The sequence below is a fragment of the Podarcis cretensis genome, assembly GCF_951804945.1.
Source record: "Podarcis cretensis genome assembly, chromosome: 14".
Taxonomy (NCBI): domain Eukaryota; kingdom Metazoa; phylum Chordata; class Lepidosauria; order Squamata; family Lacertidae; genus Podarcis; species Podarcis cretensis.
In genome coordinates, this window is record NC_137183.1 from 16,665,520 (window position 1) to 16,686,599 (window position 21,080).

The 21,080-nt window shown below is 45.2% G+C and overlaps 1 protein-coding gene across 1 annotated transcript in view; it reads right to left on the reverse strand.

Moving 5' to 3' along the window:
- HOMER2 (homer scaffold protein 2) overlaps positions 1-12,283 on the reverse strand; it is an 80,079-nt gene extending 67,796 nt beyond the window's left edge. The window contains exon 1 of the mRNA XM_079954353.1: positions 12,049-12,283. Within this exon, the coding sequence (XP_079810479.1) occupies positions 12,049-12,170 (122 nt within the window). The 5' untranslated portion in view covers positions 12,171-12,283. The remainder of the gene's footprint in view (positions 1-12,048) is intronic.
- Between the last annotated feature and the right edge of the window lie 8,797 nt (positions 12,284-21,080).

Here is a 21,080-nt window from a genome sequence, read left to right on the forward strand (position 1 = left end):
GTGGGATGAGGAAAAAATAGACAATCAACTTTTATAGAAACCTTCCAGAACTGAACCAGCCCACACAAATCTGCACATCCAGCAAACTCTTCTGTGCTGCAGCCATCATTACAGCAGCTGCTTCTAAACATTCGCAAAATAATCACCCTTTCAAGGTTCAGATATTGCAGTGATCTTCTAAAAGTCCTTTTAAATGTAGGGGCAGAGAAAGAGGTGCAAATCACAAGAAGCTGGCGCATTAGCTGTTATTGTCTCTAAGCCACATGTGCAAATGTGGTCACTCAAACAAGCCGCATACATCCCACAAGCTCTGTGTGACTTTCAGCTAGGGCAGGGATGTGTGGCTATCCATACATTGCTGGACCATAAGCCATGCTGGCTGGGGCTCATGGGAGTTGGAGTCCAATGAGAAGCTGGTGGCCCAGAGGTTCCCCATCCTTGAACCAGGGGCCTGGAACTGCAAACAAAGGTGTTTCACCCCCTAGTGCATTTTATACACTACACATTTTAAACCACTTTGAAGCTGGGTTAACTAAGTTGTGGATGGTTCCCCTAAATAACCCCTGGCAATTGTAGTTTTGAGACTATCCACTAGACACCCCTTATTAGGGTCAAACAAAATGCAAGGTTAAATGCATTATTATATTTAATGTGCACATTTGTAAGTGGGGTGCTATTAGTTGAAGTTGGGGATTCAAGTAGGATTGGGACCTTAACAGGTCCCAATGAAAACTGGAGTGCTCAGAGTGTTGGACTATGACCAGGGAGGCCAGGGTTCAAATCCTGACTCAGCCATGAAGCTCACTGGGAGACCCTGGTCCAGACGTTGTCTCTCAGCCTAACCTACCTCTTAGGGTTGTTGTGAAAATAAAATAGGGAGGGGGAGACCTATGCATGCCACTCTGAGCTCCTTGAAGGATATAAGTACCGTATTTTTCGCTCTATAAGACGCACCAGACCATCAGACGCACCTAGTTTTTGGAGGAGGATAACAAGAAAAAAAATATTCTGAATCCCAGAAGCCAGAACAGCAAGAGGGATCACTGCGCAGTGAAAGCAGCAATCCCTCTTGCTGTTCTGGCTTCTGGGATAGCTGCGCAGCCTGCATTCGCTCCATAAGACGCACACACATTTCCCCTTACTTTTTAGGAGGGAAAAAGTGAGTCTTATAGAGCAAAAAATACGGTATTTAATACATACTGCCATTTTCACTGAGAGAAGGGCTCCTGGTGATGCCAATGGCAGTTTTACATCCAATGTAAATTAAGTTAGCATTTAGTTTGCAGACACAGTGAACACATAAAACACTTAAAATCAAAAACAACATGGCTTAAAAACGTCTTAACTTATACACTTGCTTCAAATATCAACAAGATGATTAAGGCATAAAACACTGTGCACTACAACAAAGCACTGCAAAAGAAAGGAAAGCCTCCTCTAGCTGCTACATGTCCCGCTGTTAACTTTGGCAGAAGTAGTTTCTTTTCTTCCCCATCCAAGATAGTAATGAACAAAGCCCATTATACCTCTGGAATGCTAAACAACAGGCTTCCAAGTCCATCCACCTTTCTTTGCAGCCAAAGATTAAAATGTGTACAATTCCCTCCCTCCCTCCCGGCCCTTTACAATGCACAGCAGGTGGGGGGAAGCCCCTAGGAAAAATCCCTGGCATCTCCAGGTAGAGCTTGGAAAGGCTCGTCTGAAATCCTGGAGAGACACTGCCAGTCAGAGCAGACAATATTGAGCTATATAGACCAAGTGTCTGACTCAATATAAAGCAATTTCTGATGTTCCTACCATATATTATTAGCTGCAGGGCAGAAGGTACTGTGTTAAATCCCAGACATCTCCAGAAAGTCGCTTACTTGAAACCCTGGAAGGCTGCCGCCAGTCAGTATGGACCAGCTAGGTGGCAGTTTATGTCCCTATTTATTTATTTGTATTTCATAAAATTTACATACTGCTTGATTGTAACAAACCAAACCTCAAAGTGGTTTACTGGGGGGGGGGGACAGTACCGTATCAGTAAAAACAGCTATTTTAAACTCTCAAAAGAATAATTAAAATCAACGATAAGCTAAAAGCATATTGAAGCATATGTCAACATTCCAGGCTTGTTTAAACAAACATGCTTTTAGCAGGTGTAAGAAAAGTGTACAATGGGGATGCCTGCTTTATGTCACTAGGTAGTGAGTTCCAAAGTAATGGGTGTTACCACACTAGATCAATTTCTTATAAATACAGAATAAGTATTACGTGGCACCTGTAGCACTTCCAGTTCCGCAGATCAAAGCACTCCAGTGGGCATATAAGGGGCAAGGGAGCATCACAGGTAAACCAGTCCCAAATTGTTAAAGCTTTGACTTATCAAGTGGTTAAGGGTGAAGGCCTCTTGTTTGTCCAGCATCAACAACCCAGTGAAGTAATTCCCTATTCTTTTGAAGACATCTAAATCCATCTGCGGATTCAAAGAGCCAGGCAGACAGTTCAAGATGCCCAGGGTGGTTTTGGGTTTGTGTTTCTCACCCATTTCTGAAAACAATGTGACTTGCAAAAGCAGTTGGGAAATAAAGTTTTTATAAAACAGTTTGCAGCAGAAGAGGGAGAGAGAAGGGGCTCAGGACCACTCCATCGGCCCTGCTTAAAGTTCAGCTGGCTTTTGGCTCTTCCTCAATTGTGACCTAGCCATCAGCCATTCCATCAGGATGCTACAGAGGGAGAGATGGAAAGCAGGGTTACTGCACCAGCTGTGTTAAGAAAACAACTTATTTTAGGTCCCCTTTCCATTGAAGCTGATCCTTACAAAAATACTGTTAAAAACGGATGCCCAGGGTCAGGAACAGTCTTGATGACTTTGCGTTTTACTAATCGGTAAGCTGCCCAATGGGACGCGGGTGGAGCTGTGGGTTAAACCACAGAGCCTAGGACTTGCCAATCAGAAGGTCGGCAGTTCGAATCCCCATGACGGGGTGAGCTCCCGTTGCTCGGTCCCTGCTCCTGCCAACCTAGCAGTTCTAAAGCATGAAGTGCAAGTAGATAAATAGGTACCGCTCTGGCGGGAAGGTAAACGGCATTTCTGTGCGCTGCTCTGGTTTGCCAGAAGCGGCTTAGTCATGCTGACCACATGACCCAGAAGCTGTATGCCGGCTCTCTGCCAATAAAGCGAGATGAGCGCTGCTACCCCAGAGTTGGCCACGACTGGACCTAATGGTCAGGGGTCCCTTTACCTTTACCTTTAAGCTGCCCTAGGACTCTTTGCCAGAAGCATTGGGGGGGGGGAAGGTGTGTGCTTTAAATAAATAAGGCATTTGGGTGGGGTCTCTGCCTAGAGGAGTTCCTATGCAGCTTTCTCCATACACCCTTAATGCTTCAAAATTATCTCTGTAACTACCAGTCATATTCCAGCTTCCAATATAGCTTTCACCTCCTGTTCCTGCTTGATATTCATCTTGTTTGCTCAATTGTTCAGAGCTATGCCACTTCAGCACCATCACACAATTAACATTTATGCGCCCAATCTTCATAAATTCTGAACTGTGTATTTCCATGCTTAGAGTTGCATGAGTAGACAGAGAAGTGAGTGAACAGAAGGAGGGTGGAATGTTTAAGGATGACTATTTGCCATGAAGGGCTAAATGAGGGGAGCAGATAAGTCACAGGAGCACCATAACCTGAATTATAGAATCTTAAGAGTTGGAAGGGACTCCAAGGGTCATCTAGTCCAACCCCCTGTAATGCAGGAATCTCGACTAAAGCATCCATGACAGATGGCCATCCAACCTCTGTTTAAAAACCTCCAAGGAAGGAGAGTCTACCACCTCTTGTGGGAGTCTGCTCCACTGCTGAACAACTCTTACAGTCAGAAAGTTTTTCTGAACGCTTAATCAGAATCTCCTTTCTTGCTACTTGAAGCCATTGGTTCCCAGTGCGCCTGAACCAGTGGCACAACCATAAAACAGTCTCTGACCCAAATCTCCTTCCTGTCACCTCACCCCTCCCCATCACCTTGAGAACCTCTGTTTTACACAGACCTGAGAGATTCCTCTTTAGTGTGGTAACCTCAGCCTATTGTTTCATAATGACCTACATTCAACCAGCCCAGCAAGGCTAGACTGTACAGGCTACACCCAGGAGAACTGCTGCAGCTTGTACTTGGCATTCAACATCCCTCATATTATCTATACGAATCTCTCTTCACTAATAGACCCTGGTACCCCAAATCTGCAACACTATTTTTCCTTTGAAAATATCTGAACAGTATTCTAGGGCCAAGCATTTCAGGTTCGAGTTGGGGACTTGGGCAGAGTGCCATCTTAGGAAGATAGGAAGCTACCTTGTACAGAGTCAGGCCATTGCTCCAGCTAGCTCTGTATGGTCTACAGCACTGACTGGCAGTGGCTCCCCAGCAGGTCAGGCAGGGGGTTCTCCCAGCCCTACCAGGAGATGTGGGGAATCAAACCTGAGACCTTCTGGATACAAAGCAGATACTCTACAACTGAGCCATGGCTCTTGGTCTGTGAGGCATGTCTGATTTCCCATCAAATGTCAACAGTGTCCTTCAGCTCTCTATATTGGACAAACAGGCCAAACCTTACGCCAAAGAATAAACGGACATAAATCTGACATCAGGAACCACAAGACAGAGAAACCAGTAGGAGAACACTTCAATCTCCCAGGACATTCTATACAAGATCTCAAAGTAGCTGTTCTATTACAAAGGAATTTCAGAAATAGACTGGAAAGAGAAGCTGCTGAATTGCAACTTATTACCAAACTTAAAACCATGGAGAGACCTGGTCTGAACAAAGACATTGGATTCTTATCTCATTATACATGACAAAGCCATTTTTCACCTTCTCACCCCTTGCTTTTTCCTGTAAGACCTATTGCAGTCGTTAAGAGTCGTCAACAGGCTCATCACAGCTATCTGCCAATCACCCAATCCCACCACCCTTCTGAGTAATACCCCTCCCCACCTTCTCACTATATAGAAGGGTCTGGTGACTTCTGTTTCAGTGTATCTGAAGAAGTGTGCATGCACACGAAAGCTCATACCAGGAACTAACTTAGTTGGTCTTTAAGGTGCTACTGGAAGGAATTTTTTTATTTTGTTTTGATTTACCTAGAGGCTGCCACGGCAGGCAGCAGCAACAGCACTCCAACAAAACCACTGCCTTAATTTCCCAAAATTCCCTGGTGTCACTGCTTTTTTTTTTCAGGGGGTACTCGAGGGTACACAGTACTGACACCTCCTCTTCTTTTTTGTTAAAAAGTGTGGGACTTGCTGTAGCAACTCCATGGTGAGTACCAGCACCTATTTTTCTAGGGGGGGAAGCAGTGCCTGGGCCCTGGAGCAACACTGTATGGGGCATTGTGGGAATTAAAACTGTGGGTCAAGGGCAGGCATCAGCTGTACTAGGGTGAAAACAGCTGCCCAAGAATGCTACAGGATGGCCTGTGGCCTGAAATATTTCACCAAATCTTTTCTGGCCCATCAAGTACCCATTCTGAATTCGCAGACTGAAAACAAGGTGGCAAGGAGGGTGGGTAGCTGGGGTCAGTAGGTGTGTTTCTGCTGGTTTCTATTTTCACACTTAGAAGAGGAGTTTGGATTTGATATCCTGCTTTATCACTACCTGAAGGAATCTCAAAGCGGCTAACATTCTCCTTTCCCTTCCTCCCCCACAACAAACACTCTGTGAGGTGAGTGAGGCTGAGAGGCTTCAGAGAAGTGTGACTGGCCCAAGGTCACCCAGAAGCTGCATATGGAGGAGCGGGGAAGCGAACCCGGTTCACCAGATTATGAGTCTACCGCTCTTAACCACTACACCACACCGCTTAGTGTTGTGTCATCAGCTAACCTAGGTTTCCTAAGTATTCACTCCATAGGGAGTCCCAGCCAATTCCACCTCTCTGATGCGTCTTCCTGTGCTTATGTAGTTCTTGGTCATGTTCACAGCCTTTCCGCTTTTAGATGTATGCTTAAAAAAACACCTTTGATGCCCATCAGTGGTGGCGAGTGCTTTCTGTGCCAACTAATTCTAGCATTGTTCCCATCCTCCTCCCTGTTGAGTCCTACAAAGGCAATACGTAGACTAAGGCTGGGGAAACTGATAGGTAGCAGCAGTTCCTGGACTGGTTTTAAGTAAGAAGGCAGGCAGGTGGAAGCTTCCTGAGGTTGGTGGGCAAGTCTTCTGGTCACCCTAATGAACCACATTGCACTGGTGTTTGCCCCCAAAATGTACAGCAATGCCCACAGTCAAGAAGCTAGTAAATATTAAACAGCATATCCATCTCCAATACACTTATTTGGAAGCAGGTTTGCTGATTTAAGTGGAACTTGCTTCCAAGTAAGTGAGATTTTAGGTTCCTAACACTTCTAAGAAACTCAAGCTAAAAATACTAGGAGAGATACAAAGCCTAAATCTAGTTGCTTATGCAAGCAGACAGTATTCATATAAAGCAGCCGAAATACAAAAATCAACGCAATTTCGCTGATGAAAATATAAAGAAGTTGAAAATAAATCCCTAGCTCTGACATCACGTTAAATACTTGAAGAGTTTGTCACCTCGTGACATTTCACATTTACACTTTTGCCAAATAGGTTTTAGTAATTCAACCCATAAAATGGGCTAATGAAGTCAAACATTTTACTTTCAAAGGCTGCCTGCCTGCCTACCTTGTGCAAAATGACATTCATTCAGCTATAATGACATTCATTCAGCTTAATATCAATGTCATGGAAGGCGTTTTGCTTAGCAAGAACCCAAGTCTTAAAAGCTTGTGCATGTCAAAAGCTACTTTTCCGTCACATGCTTACCACTGAGAAAGTTAAAGAGGTTCCTAACATTCCCTTTGGCATGCAATAAGTTAATGGCCCAAGGCACCTCAGGCTACAACCTTAAGATTAGGTACCCTAAAATAATTATACTGAATTAACAGGAGTAACCTGAAGAAACTGGTCAGTGTACCTTAGAGAATTCAAGACTACTCTTCAAAGAAATATTTGGTACACCGATAATTGAAGTCTTAAGGATACAGAAGAACCCTTACAGGCACTGGAAATGGCAAGTCTTTTTTCCCCTTTTTGTAGGGAACATAGCTCAGCAGGAGAGCATATGGTTCGCACACAGAAAGTCTAAGATTCAATCCCTGGCATCTCCAGTTTGGAACACAGGAAGCTGCCTTATCCCAGGAACTGGTTATTTGTCTATCTTGTCTGGTACTCTCTGCTGTGGCTGATGGTGGCTCTCCAGAACCAGCTGTTATCAAAGTCCATTGAAACAAAGATGACAGGGAGAATCAAGTAGCAGCTGATGGGGGGGGCGGAATCTTCTTGAGACCCATCAGAGGAGACAATTCTGGGCTAGATGGCCAAATAAATCTGATAGGGTGTGAGACAGCAGTAAGCTAGACATCATACATGCTAGGATCCTACAGGAATGTTGAGAAAGCTCAGAAGCTAGTGCTGAGTGTAGAAGCAGAGTCCTAAGAATCTGGGAATTCCTTTTGGGGGAGGGAAATCAAGCTGCTAGTCCTTATGACTATGAAACTGTGTTTAAAGGTTTGTGGGCAATGCCAGCTCAGATCTCAGAAGTCAGAAAGGTTTCCAGTGGCTGGGGTAGTTTCAACATACAGTGGTACCTCAGTTTATGAACTTAATCCGTTCCGGAAGTCTGTTCTTAAACCAAATCCGTTCTTAAACCGAGGTGCGCTTTCCCTAATAAGGCCTCCCACTGCCGGTGTCCTTCCACCATTTGGCTTCTGTTCTTAGACCAAGGTAAAGTTCGCAAACCAGAACACTGCTTCCGGTTTTGCAGAGTTCTTGAACCGAATAGTTCATAAACAGGGCTGTTCTTAAACTGAGGTACCACTGTACCTTGCCCCACTTCAAACCAGAACAAGAAGTAAAATGAGACACATATTTTTATTTATTTTTAAAAGAATAAAAAGCACTGTGTAACATACCCCAATTTGCATAACCTATACAGGTTGCAGAATTCTTGGCATTAAGTAGTCACACAAAGGAAACTATGGAAGAGTTATTCCTATTTCCTAGATAAATGACGACATGCTAATTTTCTCTTTTGGCAGACATTTTATGTAGGAAGCTGATTTTAAAAATAATTTTAAATGAAGCTGTGGCCTTCTAACTTGGTCACTCACTTCACACCTTCCTTTACATAACTCCCTGTCAAAGGCAGATAGTGGCCATTATTTCCTCTTTATCAGGGAGAATTTGGAAATCTCTCAGCTGCCAGACTTGCACTGCCTATTGTCCTTGACTTTTGTCCTTCAATTCAAAGTTCGAACTAGTCCACCAGTGCCTAAGGAAAACACCCACTTCTGTTCCCCCACAAAATGTATCCAAGTTTAAACATACATAGGTAAAGCAATTATAGGACAAATTACTCCTGGTTTAATCACTATGGTAAGCAACTGAGCAGTCTGAAGAGAGAGCTACTGTGATGTTAGTGGTTAGAGTAGCAGAGTAAAATGGGGAAAATTTCTTTGCCTAGCCTACCTTACAGGGCTGTTGTGAGAATAAACTGAGGGTGATATAAAATGAGGGGAGCCTATGTACACCATGCTCAGTTTTTTGAAGGAATGCTTTTTAAAATTATTATTAGCAAAAACAGTAGTGGACTTTTAAAAGGTACCACTGCTGAAATCTTAAGTTCAGTCACCCATGCTTTCAGTTAACTCTTCCAGCTCCTTCAGCTATTGAATGTACTGCACTGAGTCAGGCTGTAAATGCTGAGACTATGAAGATGCTACAATACTACTCTGTCTGCACCTTCATCAAATCTCTGATCAATCAAATGCCTGGCTTTTTTGGAAACTTGGAAGCATGAGTAATTATTTCAGGTGGAAAACAAAATGTTACGTGATTTTAGTACATGTCAATATGTTTCAGGAATTTTGGTGCCAGCTCCTATCCAGGCTGTGCCCAGGGAAAGTGGTTTTACTGGCCTAAATTCACTATTGCCAATATTCACCAGAAAAGCGCATCTCTTCCTATACCTTTAGAAGCTGCTAAGACTGCAAAAAATCCAGCAGTAAAACTTTTCACGACAGGCAGATAAGCATTAACAAGTGTCAGGGAGCAGTCAAAGAGCCAGTAAACACACTGGTAATTCTACCTGTTGTGGATATTGTACTATGCTGTATACCTTAAATCAGGCATCTTCCTCCCATCACATTGTCTGCAAGCCACAAATTATTTACCGTACAGTAATATAAATAACTCACTGGGCAATACTTCTGGGCAGATCACTGTTATGGTGGCGAACTCCTGAACCAGCCCCTGCAGCTATGCTTTAACAGTGACTTGGTCTACAGTCATTAGCAGGCGATCTAACCTGTTCTATAATTCTTAAACCAGTACAATCCACACTGGCCCAGCCTCACCCCCATGCCTTAATAACACATTTGTGCAGAGCAACACACAGCTTGTATCCTCCAGCAGCGGATTACACCCACTTTCAAGGAAGTCCGAACATGGCAAATGCTAGTGCCTTAGAAAGCTTCAGTTGCCAAAGTCTGCTTTTAAAGGCACAACTACAGCATCTTGTTGAGGAGTTGGTGACCTGACCCATAACCCAAATGGCACATGTTCAGATTTGGGAGGGGAGGGGCAAAAGCTTGACTGCTGGTTGTCTTATTGCCCCAGTCACAATACATCTCACTCCCCAATGCTGGAATGCAACATGCGAAAATGTGACCATGTAAAGTATTCATCCTCAGCATGCTCACTTGAAGGAAAACAATGGAAGTCCGCAGTGCTTATTTGCAGATAAATGATCAGAGTGCAATGATCAAACTGGTGGCAATCAAAACAGATGTTGAAAGTTGCCAGTCAAATTGCATCGAGTACACACATCCCAACAAAACAGTATGCACACTATAGAACTTGCAAAAGGCAACTCTCTTGGTTGCCCATAGTGAGCGAAAGTCACATCCTGGTAACCAGCAGGAAATCTGTAAAATGGGAAGGGTGTTGTTTCATCCACTCAGCCTCCAAGCCATCCATACAATCCCAACAGCTGTGTGATTACAAGCAGACTGAAAGAAGTGTTTTGTGAGCGCCTAACTTTTGTAAAACTCATATGCAAGCTACACTTTACCCTAGAGAAACATCTCAAGCACTTGCTTTGGACAGCAATATTTTTATTTTTAGGGGCAGACATGAAGCAGCATGCAATATGAGAGCCCTTGGGACTCTTTGCCACATCATGGAGAACGCTGGCGTGAAATCAGATGCCTTTTACCAGTCAGACCCAATGGTCCATCTAGCTCAGTATTGGCTACACCAGGGGTCAGCAAACCTTTCCAGCAGGGGGCCGGTCCACTGTCTCTCAGACCTTGTGGGGAGCCTGACTATATTTTGAAAAAAGAATGAACGAATTCTTATGCCCCACAAATAACCCAGAGATGCATTTTAAATAAAAGGACACATTCTACTCATGTAAAAATGCACTGATTCCCGGACCGTCCGCAGGCTGGATTTAGAAGGCGACTGGGCCAGATCCGGCCCCCGGGCCTTAGTTTGCCTACCCATGGGCTACACCACTGGTCTACAACTGGTGGGCTGGGAACCACTACTAAGTCACGATCTGATCCAAGGTGCATCACAGCAGCAAATATATGGGGAGGGGAAAGTTTAAGAAATGGGTACCCAAATCCATGTTTGATTAAAGGTGGGTTCTGAGTCTGAAAAAGTTGAAGAATACTTACTGGTCTATATTGACTGGCAACAGCTCTCCAGAAACTGAGGCAGGAGACATTCTGCGCCCTCCCTGGAGATACCAGGGACTGAACCTGGGATCTTCTGCATGCAAAACACATAGTCTACCACTGAACTATGGCTCTTCTTCATGATGTCTGGAATTGCATCCTTGGCTGACACACCGTTGCACACATGCAGCAGCATCTCTGCAATGGTGCCAGAGTTTCTGGGAGGTGCATCTCCCGGATTGCACAGTGCAGCTTTTTGGGAGCCATTCCTGACCATACCAGCCAGTTCCTGTCCCCATAACCCAATCCCATGCAGGTTTATTCAGAAGTATAACTCCAATTGCATTCAGCGAAGTTTATTCCAGGTATACATGCAAAGAATTGGCGCCTTAGAGCACATGGACTCAATGAGTGAAACAGGCTTTACCCGAAGGTAAGCGAGTATAATATTTCACCTTTAGTGTTGTAGTATTAGATTGGAAGGTGTGGGAAATATGTTGCAAAAATGAGGTAACAATGGGGGGGGGGCATTTTGTAAAGCTGCCACCTGCACCAGTCTTGCCAAGTCAATGTGCTGCCTGGACCTGTTCCCTTCCTGTTCGCATCCCTGCGGGCAGGGCTTGTCTCTAGATTTCTATCACTGCAGAATGCCTAGCAGATTTCAATAACTTTCAAAATATTGCTCATATGAACAGCCAAGATCAAACTAAGGCTGACAGTCAGCCCCTGCTTGGCTTGACCCTGACACAACCAGATGATCTGAATCTGAGATTATTTTTTATTTAAATATAGTCCAGCTCTTGAGTCACACGACCCTTCCACTCCTCCCATTGAAGCAAGGCACCGGCTTCCTTTTTAGCCCTTCCAAAGCTAAGTGGCGATCTGAAAGCACACCCACCTGGACGCAAGCCCTGCTGAAGTCTACGAGACTTTTACTTCTGACACGGCTGCCAGGCAGAAAATCCTACAGGGACCAAGGCTGGACATGCTCTGCGAAAGGCGCAGGAGATCTAGAAGCATTCGAGCCAGAACCTGTACCTATTTACTCAGAAGTAACCCCCACTGTTTTCCAGGAGGCTTAAGTCTCGCATAGTGGGAAGGGCTCGATCCCGTCGAGCTCATCCAGCAGGAGAGTTCGAGCGGCGAAGTTCGAGCGGCCGAAGTTCGAGCGGCGCGGGCCCCCCCCCCTTAGGCCCCTTCCTCACAAGGAGCAACCTCCCCCCCCCCGCGCGCGCGCCCTCCAAAAAGGCGCGAATTTCGAGGCGGGAAAGTGTCGCCCCCCACACTCCGTCGCTGGCGCCCGGACTCACCCCATCTCTCGGCACTTGTCGCCGGCCACACAGCCCGGCGGCGACAGCGCGCTGGCCGGGGGAGTCTCTCCGCCGCCTCGGTCGCCGGCGGGGAGCGGAGGGCGCGTCCCGACTTCGCACATACGGCCGCCCCGGGGAGAGCTTTCTCCTCAGCTCCCTCGCAGGGTGGTGTGTGTGGAGGAGCTTCCGAGCTGTGGCGGCGGCGGCGGCGGCGGCGGCGCGCGCAAAGCAGCCTCAGGCTTCGCGGCGGCGGCGGCGGCGGCACCCAACCTCTTCGGAGCTGCCCGCCCTGCTCTTTAATTGCCTCTGGTCCTTTTACATAAGCGCCTCTCGCAGGCGGGGAGGGCAGCGAGGGCAGCCCGACGAGCGGCTGGGCTGGCGAGCCTGGAGCCGGGCGCGCGCTGCGCTGTCCTCTCCCGCTTCGGAAGTCGGCGCTTTGGAGCGGCGGCTCCGAGTTCCACCTGCTTTGGCGCGCCCGCTGCCGCCTCCCACTCGCTCACTGGCGCGGGGGGGGGGGGGAGCGAGTCGCACACGCGGCCGCTGCCGCAGTTTCTCCCGAGGGCGAGGGGCGGGACGGCGCGCGACGCGTCCAATCAAAGCGGCGGCTGCCACCGCGCAGGGACTCCCCCGCGCGCGATCCTGGGCGCCGGAGCGATTCCCCCACCCCACCCCCCCGCCAGGCTCTCTCTGCGGACGGTGAACGCGGTGGGGTTTTTAACTCGCGAGGCAACGGGCATAGGATCGGACTGCGCTACTTCGGAAACAAAAGGATGCCGAGTGCTGCACCCAGCGCTGGGAAGCGCCAGGCTCAGAAATGTCTGATCTCTCCCATGAATCTGAAGAAGTGTGCATGCACACGAAAGCTCATACCAAGAACTAACTTAGTTGGTCTTTAAGGTGCTACTGGAAGGAATTTTTTTCTTTTATTTTCTCTCCCATGAAGTTCACAGCATGAGCTTGCGCGCACAGCACACTTTCTCTCCGCCTGACCTTCCTCGCAAGATGGTTGTTGTGAGGATAAGTTGGGAAGGGGGGAAAGGAACAGCGTAGGCCAGCTGGAGCTACTTGGAAGGAAGGTGGTATATGAATGCAATTAATAAAGAAGAATGTGCTAGGGCTGGCACACATCTGGAGGGCACAAGGTAGACAAAGACTGCTACAAAACTCGGTTGGAGCTGAAACCTGGGGAAAATGGGGTTTTGGTGTGAGCTCGGTTCTGAGAGCGAAAACAAATATTCACAGGTGAAAATATAAACAAAGATTTATCAGGAAATGTTTTCTCAGGCTGATTTTAAACTAGCAAGTGTAAATTTTATCCTGTGAAGCTGGGGGTTTTTATGGGGGGGGGGAGATGTTTTTAAAATATTGTATTTCCATTGAGTGAATAAACATAACATGCTTTACTGCCATTTTGGAAACTGTACAAAAAAAGCATTCACATTGGGTGTTAATAAATTTCTCTTGTTATTTATTAACCACCTTCCACATGTGTGTCTCAAGGCGAATTACCTGTCTTTAATCCTCTCAGGAAAAGTTTCTAATTTGAAGTATGCCAAAGGGTGGGCCAACAAGTTATAAATTCATTCTCTAACTCCTGAATTGTGGATTCAAACATACAAGAGCAGTTTTCAAAAGCACCAGGACTGTGTTGCGTTTACTATGATAACAAAATAACAACCATAATATGAACACAATAATTGCCATGTGGATTACTACAATTTCACAAACATTGCTGGCAGCTGTGTTGGTACAATAGTGGGGGAAATTGGAAAACAGTAGCATAAAAGCTTTATTAGGATGAACTGAAACATCACAAAGTAATAAGCAAAATTTCAAATTTCACCGGAATTCTAAGCACCCTCACTTTTCTTTCTTTCTCTGCTTCCCCCTTGATTTGGGAGACTGCTTTGCATACAGAAGGTCCCTGGTTCATTATCACTTCATGTTGGTGCAAAATGGGTATTACAGACTTGCTTCACTCACTTCCAAAAGATGGTACCACTTGCATCAAAGATGCCTTGAATCGGGAGTTGCCAGAACTTGCCAGATTTAAGTTTCAGACATTCTGGAATCCAGAATGTGTGTTGGAAATGGACTTGAGCTACAATTCACAGAACTACAATTCACAAAGTTCCCTATGAAGAGAGATTGATTGTTAAACTACAGTGGTACCTCAGGTTACATACGCTTCAGGTTACACACTCCGCTAACCCAGAAATAGTGCTTCAGGTTAAGAACTTTGCTTCAGGATAAGAACAGAAATCGGGCTCCGGCGGCACGGTGGCAGCAGGAGGCCCCATTAGCTAAAGTGGTGCTTCAGGTTAAGAACAGTTTCAGGTTAAGAACGGACCTCCGGAACGAATTAAGTACTTAACCTGAGGTACCACTGTACTCTGCAAATGCTCTGGGAAGGGAGAAGTGGTCTCTCTCTCTCTCTGGCACCCTTAACAAACCACAGTTCCCATAATTCTTTCGGAGAAGCCATGGTTGCTGTTGTATAAGAGTGCTTTAAATATATGGTGCAAATGTGGCCTTTGAGGTTAAATGGCAAGGATCTGAGATGACTGACAATATTAGGGCTGATGATGCTCAGAATATGAATGTGGGAATTCTCCCTTAGGCTGAAAAAATTCACGGACAGACATTTTGAATATGTGTAAGACTTGCTGTTGGGTATTAGTGAGCAAGGCATTTCTGCATCTATGTTCTGAAGCAAGACTGTAAGAGGACGAGCACGTATTTTTATGACGCGTGTTTAAAAGTTGATGTCATCTGTTTAAGTATAATAAATGGCTCGTTCATAAACAATCCAGTAATTGCTATATATGGTTCTTCCAATACGTTTTGGACGCATAAACATTTCATTTTTGTCTTGTGACTTAGGAACACTTCTGTGGAACCTCTGTTTCCAAAACAGTTTGAACACAGAAGTTCTTTTAACCTGCTTTGTGTTTCTACTTAAAAAAGAAATAAAAAGAAAATACTTATTTCTGATGATGCCAGCAATTTGCAAACCGGGTCATATCCAACTAAGTTTCAACTCAGAGTAGACCAATTCAAATTAACGGATCTAAGTTAGTCATAGGGGGACGCGGGTGGCGCTGTGGTCTAAACCACTGAGGCTAGGGCTTGCTGATCAGAAGGTTGGCGGTTCGAATCCCCACGACAGAGTGAGCTCCCGTTGCTTGGTCCCTGCTCCTGCCAACCTAGCAGTTCGAAAGCACGTCAAAATGCAAGTAGATAAATAGGCACCACTCCAACGGGAAGCTAAACAGCATTTCCGTGCGCTGCTCGGGTTCGCCAGAAGTGGCTTAGTCATGCTGGCCACATGACCCGGAAAAACTGTCTGCAGACAAACGTAGACTCCCTTGGCCAGTAAAATGAGATGAGCCCAGAGTCGTTCACCACTAGACTTAACTGTCAGGGGTCCTTTACCTTTTTTAGTCGTGCCCCGTAATTTCAATGGATTTACTCTGAGTCAAACCTAGCTGGCTACCACCCCACCTCCTAAACACTTGTATCTTCCTGAAAGATCACACTGCAACATTGTCTCTTAACCAAACAATGCTAAAACTGTAGCCATGTTGGCCCATAAGATACAATCCAAAAGCAGGGCAACATCTTTGTTATGCCAACCAAATTAGTGCACAGTTTGCAGAGGTAGCCATCCCTTGGCTAGGCTGGCTGAGTTGCAGGCAGCTCTGGCTCCTGTAAAAGTGGATTGGGCCTTCTTAAAGGGATACCTAACGTAGAGGCCATTCTTCCCAAGGCATCTCCTGCAGACCATCACACTTGGTTTTTAATGTTTTGTTTTTGCAGGGTAAGTCACTTTTGGTGGGGGGGCAACAATAGTGTGGTGCAGTGGTTAGAGTGTCAAACTAGGACCAGGAAGGTCAGAATTTGGCTCCCCACTTGGCCAGGAAGCTCACCAGGTGACCTTGGGCCAGTCACTGCCTCTCAGCCTAAGCTACCTCACCAGGTTGTTGTGGGCATTAAATGAGGAAGAGGAGACCCATGTGTGCCACCCGAAGCTCCTTTAAGAAAAATGTGGGAAATAAACATGCACACACAATCCTAACCAAATAATGGGGCTAGGAGGTGCTGCCCCACCAACCTCTGTCTACCCTCACCCAGTCCCCACCTGCCTGCCTTCTTAGTTACAACCAGCCCAGAGGGTGGCCCTGGATATCAGCCCCCCGCCCCCCTTAGTCTCAGCGTTGCCCCTTGCAAAACCCAGCAGGTAGGAAGATGTGTACAAACCTAAATTATAGGTGGCCCTGCCTGTGATTGTCTCTGTCACCACCTACTGTTGGTCTTCCTGCCTTCTGCCCTACCCATCCCAGTGGGCACCAGCCGCCACTGCTCCCAGGCAAGTGTGCATAGAGTTGCAGTTTGCTGGGGTCTTTTATAAACATATGTATATATAAATATGAGTTAAGGGTAGCTTTGTTAAAAGTTCTGTGTGAATTAGGGATATTGCCAAGCCAGCAAAAAGAGAGAGAAAGCGAGAAAGCGAAGTATAGCACCCACGCCACATAGCGTCTTCTGCCAACTGTGCAGAATGAGGGTGAAATTCCATCTAGGTAGCGATATCGCCGACCACTCAAGTGAAGCTCAAGCCGTTTAATGTCACCAGAGCCCTCAGATGGAATTACATCCCCCGCCGTCCCCCTCCTCCATATGCATCATGCTAAGAGGTTTCAAGCGTTGCCATTAGCTGTAACGTTGAGACAGGCTTTCTGAAATATCTAGTGCAAATTCTGAAAAGCCTTCCAAGATAAGCAGCTGCGCCATTCTGACACATGAGACGAATGTAGATCAGCGGATTTTCCTCACATAAGCATTGTCAGACCCTCAACAGTCTAATGTATGCCCATAGATTTTAAACACTTGTAACTCCAGCCACTAAGTCTGCTCAAAGGAGATTTAAAGGCCATGATCCTCAAGGCAGATTTCCAAACAGCAGTCCTGGAAAAGTTGAAAAGGGGCACTGCAAAAAAGGGTACTGCAGAGTCAGTGATTTTTCTTCAGATTGCATTATACACACACACACACACACACACACACACACACACACACAATCACTTAGTTGACACCTTCAATCAAAAAGATTTAAAGGCACTGTGAATAAAACCATTCACACAACATATGAATGCAGTATTTAAAGCAACAAATAAGCTTAACAGCACACAGCATAAATGTATTGTAGAGCAAAATCATACAACTAAAGAGTGGAGTAAAGTAAAATTCCAGCTAAGGTTAAAGCACATTTAATGCACTTGGTCTTCTCCCAAATAAGTCTGAGAACTGTAGTTTGTTAAGGGTGCTGACCTCATGCAGCTACAGTTCCCAGTGCCCTGTAACAAACTACAATTCCCAGGATTATCCATGACTGTTAAAAGTGGTTTGAGAGACCTTTAAATATACAGTGTGGATGTGATTAAAGAATCAGCCTAGCATCCTTAGCCTCTAACCATTAAGGGCTTTAACCAGTCTTTCTGGCCATGATTAATAGTTTTCTGTCCGAACCCAGATTCCTTCACAACAACCAAATAGCAATCCTAATAATCTAAGAACTGTGAGTTAACCTGACATGCCTGCCCACAATATTCCAGCTGGGTCATCTGTAATCTAAACGAGGGGGTGAAATATTTTGTGAACATTTCCTTCCTTGGTCCTCCTGGATAAATCTTACCCCACCTGGCTTACAAGACTAGTTTTGTAACGGTTTCCATTTAGGAGCTGCAAGGATGGGAAGCCTTAAGCCTAGGGGTTAAAGGTGGCTCCCAGGCCTCTCTGTACAGTGGTACCTTGGGTTAAGAACTTAATTTGGTCCGGAGGTCCATTCTTAACCTGAAATTGTTCTTAACCTGAGGTACCGCTTTAGCTAATGGGGCCTCCCGCTGCCACTGCGCCACCACCGCACAATTTCTGTTCTCATCCTGAAGCAAAGTTCTTAACCCGAGGTAATATTTCTAGGTTAGCGGAGTCTGTAACTTGAAGCATCTGTAACCCGAGGTACCACTGTATGGCCCTCTCCCCAAGCTACACCCTCTCATTCTCAGGACATACCCTATCACGAGTCTTGCCTGGCTGGACTATGTCCCTGAACTCTTAATTTTTGACTGTTCCTTGCCTGGATGCAGGCAGGCTAGAGAAGGGTGTATATAGAAACTAGCCTATGGTACAAAGGTGAATTCATTCCTCCCTTCCCTTTTGGTATGTGGGAGCTGAAAACATTTCCCCACCCCTTGCTCTAAATCTCACATACATGTACTGATGGTAATGGGCCAGCTTTGGTGATGTTAAGAGGGTAGCATAGCAGAGTTATGGATTATGCCCTTAGAGCGCACAGCCTTCCAGTTCCACAAGTCTATGAACTGTAAAGGGACCATAGCCAGGACAACAAATTGCAAAACAACAGGGCAGACTATGCAGTTTTGGAGGACAGCAGCATAATTTTCAGGCTAATTAAATCACAGAATCATTTTGTTCTCCAAAATATTTTTCTCACATATCAACTTGTATGTTGTTCGGGTGTTTTGAATTCTCAGCCTCTTGTCACCATCTGTAACTCAAATCCCCGTGTCTTAAAGAAATGGCAGGCATCTGTTGAAAATATTCATCTCTTCTGTGGCATGGGAGGTTCATAATCCAAGCTTATCTAATAAAAACTGGGCTATATTTCAAAGCAACCAGGGAGAGATTGTCCTTATTAGAGTTGCTTCCCCCCCCCCAAAAAAAAAATAATAATCTGCAATGGACATCATCCTGCATGTGATGTTGTCCATTTACAACAGATTGAAAAGTCAAATGATGCTTCAATGGGAATATCACCATGTTGTATCAAGTGAAGAGGTCATCTTTAGACTTTTATACAGTTTGACAGCTTGCTTCATGGCATTGGATCACTGGTAGTTGGTGGTAGTTTGACCAAACTGCGGGAGGCAGTGGAAGACAGGAGTGCCTGGCAGATGCACCTCAAACTGGGGTGCTGCGGCTGCTTTATTTCCTCACATAAAAATTGTCATTTAAGAATATATTATGAACAACTTAACACGTGTTTTATCTGAGTTTTGCCAGTGGATGTCGAGGGGGAATCTTGGTGTGGACTGCAAGTTAATTCTGTTGCTTTGCTGGAGTGGAAACCAATGCTGCTTTAAAAACCGTATGGTTATTTGCTTGCTCAACCTGCATAGTTTGTAAATAAACCAATACCGCAACACTCAATTTTATATCTAGTCCTTTCTCTTCAGCTGAAAAATACAGCTGTTAGAATCATCACTTGAGGAGATGGGAAGCACAAAACAATACCTTTAATTTTCAAGAGGCATGCATGCGCAGGTGATTGTAAAATTCCAGACATCCTCCTGATTCCCTGCTTGCAAATGATGAGTATAGTCAGTTTATCAAAAGGCATTCTTTGGCACCTGCAGCCCATCAAAGCAAAACTCTGGTTTGGTTGTCATTCAGTTTGGCGGTGAAGATATGAATTATTTGAATCACGTGTCCTTACACAATTAGAAAGTCACAGTGAGCTCTCTTATTAATTTCTGCTACCATTTTTCAGATATGACAGCTCCTGTATCTTTCCACTAACATAAGAAGAGCTCTTCTAGATCAAGCCAAAAGTGCACCTAGTCCACTATCCTTTTTCTAAGAATGACCAAATATATGGTTCTAGGGTGTCCACAAGAAGACACAAAGGCAACATCCTTCCCTTTGATTTTTTAGAAAACAAATCATATGAGAAAAGGTGGAAGGAACTAGGAATAATCAGCCCAAATAACAGAAGACTCAAGGGACATTCATATTACTACTTATTCTACATCCACTGCTAGTTTTTGAAGCCAAATTCCCATCGAGTTAGCCACAATCCATATTGATCCAGCTGTTTCTTGATACATACTGCTGTTTGATGTGCTTTCCTCAAATCAGCTTCAATCCAGCTAGAAAACTAGATGCAGAGTACCTTGGTTTATGAACTTAATCCGTTCCAGAAGTCCATTCTTAAACCAAGGCGTGCTTTCTCATAGCAGCGGGGGACTCAATTTACAAATGGAACACACTCAATAGGAAGCGGAACATGTTCTTATTCCAAGGCAAAGTTCACAAACCAAAACACCTACTTCCGGGTTTGCAGCGTTCTTAATCCAAGTTGTTCATAAACTAAGCTGCTCTTAAACCAAGGTACCACTGTAATGCAAATGTTTGAGACCACCATTGTGCACAGATGGCAGCTTCATGAATAGCAGTGTGTGTTTGTGTGTGTTGCAGGTGTGGGGAAACCAAAAAGGGCATTCACGTTTGGTGAAGACATCCCTGCTCCCTCTCTGATGTGAACAACACCGTCCCAATTCAGATTGAAATACAGCGGGGGGAAATGACCTTACCATATTTGCTGGACTTAGGCTTGCAGTCCTTGGTTCAGGCTCATGGGCATCCGACATCTCAATTCTGGAAGGCTATGGCAGCTTGGCTTTGGGGATCTGCAGTAAGTGCCAATGCCTCAATGGTCATGGCAAGTACTTTGTTGTCTCTTCATGGTTCACAGCTGCTGCCAGATGAGGGATGGGGAACCCATGGCTTTCCATACATTGTTGGACCACAACTCCCACCTCCCACTGGCCGCTGTTTATATGAGCCTTGAGAAATGAAGACTTGAAATCAAGAGCAAAATCTGTTTTTCAGTCTTTATTTGCAGGGCTTGTACAAAGCACAGTTAGCTGAAATGACATGGCTTGCTGAAAATAATAAGTGATTAATTAAGTAAGGTCTGCTACCTGCTGAGTTTTGTCAATGAGCTTTCCATGCATATCCTTCCTCATTATTGTTGCAGTAACCTTATCAGACTCAGCTAGTACCAGATTTCTACACTTCAAGTATTTGTAGTCTGGCACACCATGTTACTTGCTACTTAACTGGCTTGCACATATCACACTGTATATATTTCACATGAAGCTTTTCACCCCAAATCAGTTTATACAACTGTGAACAAAAACAAGCCACAATGTTCCCTGACTGAATCAGCC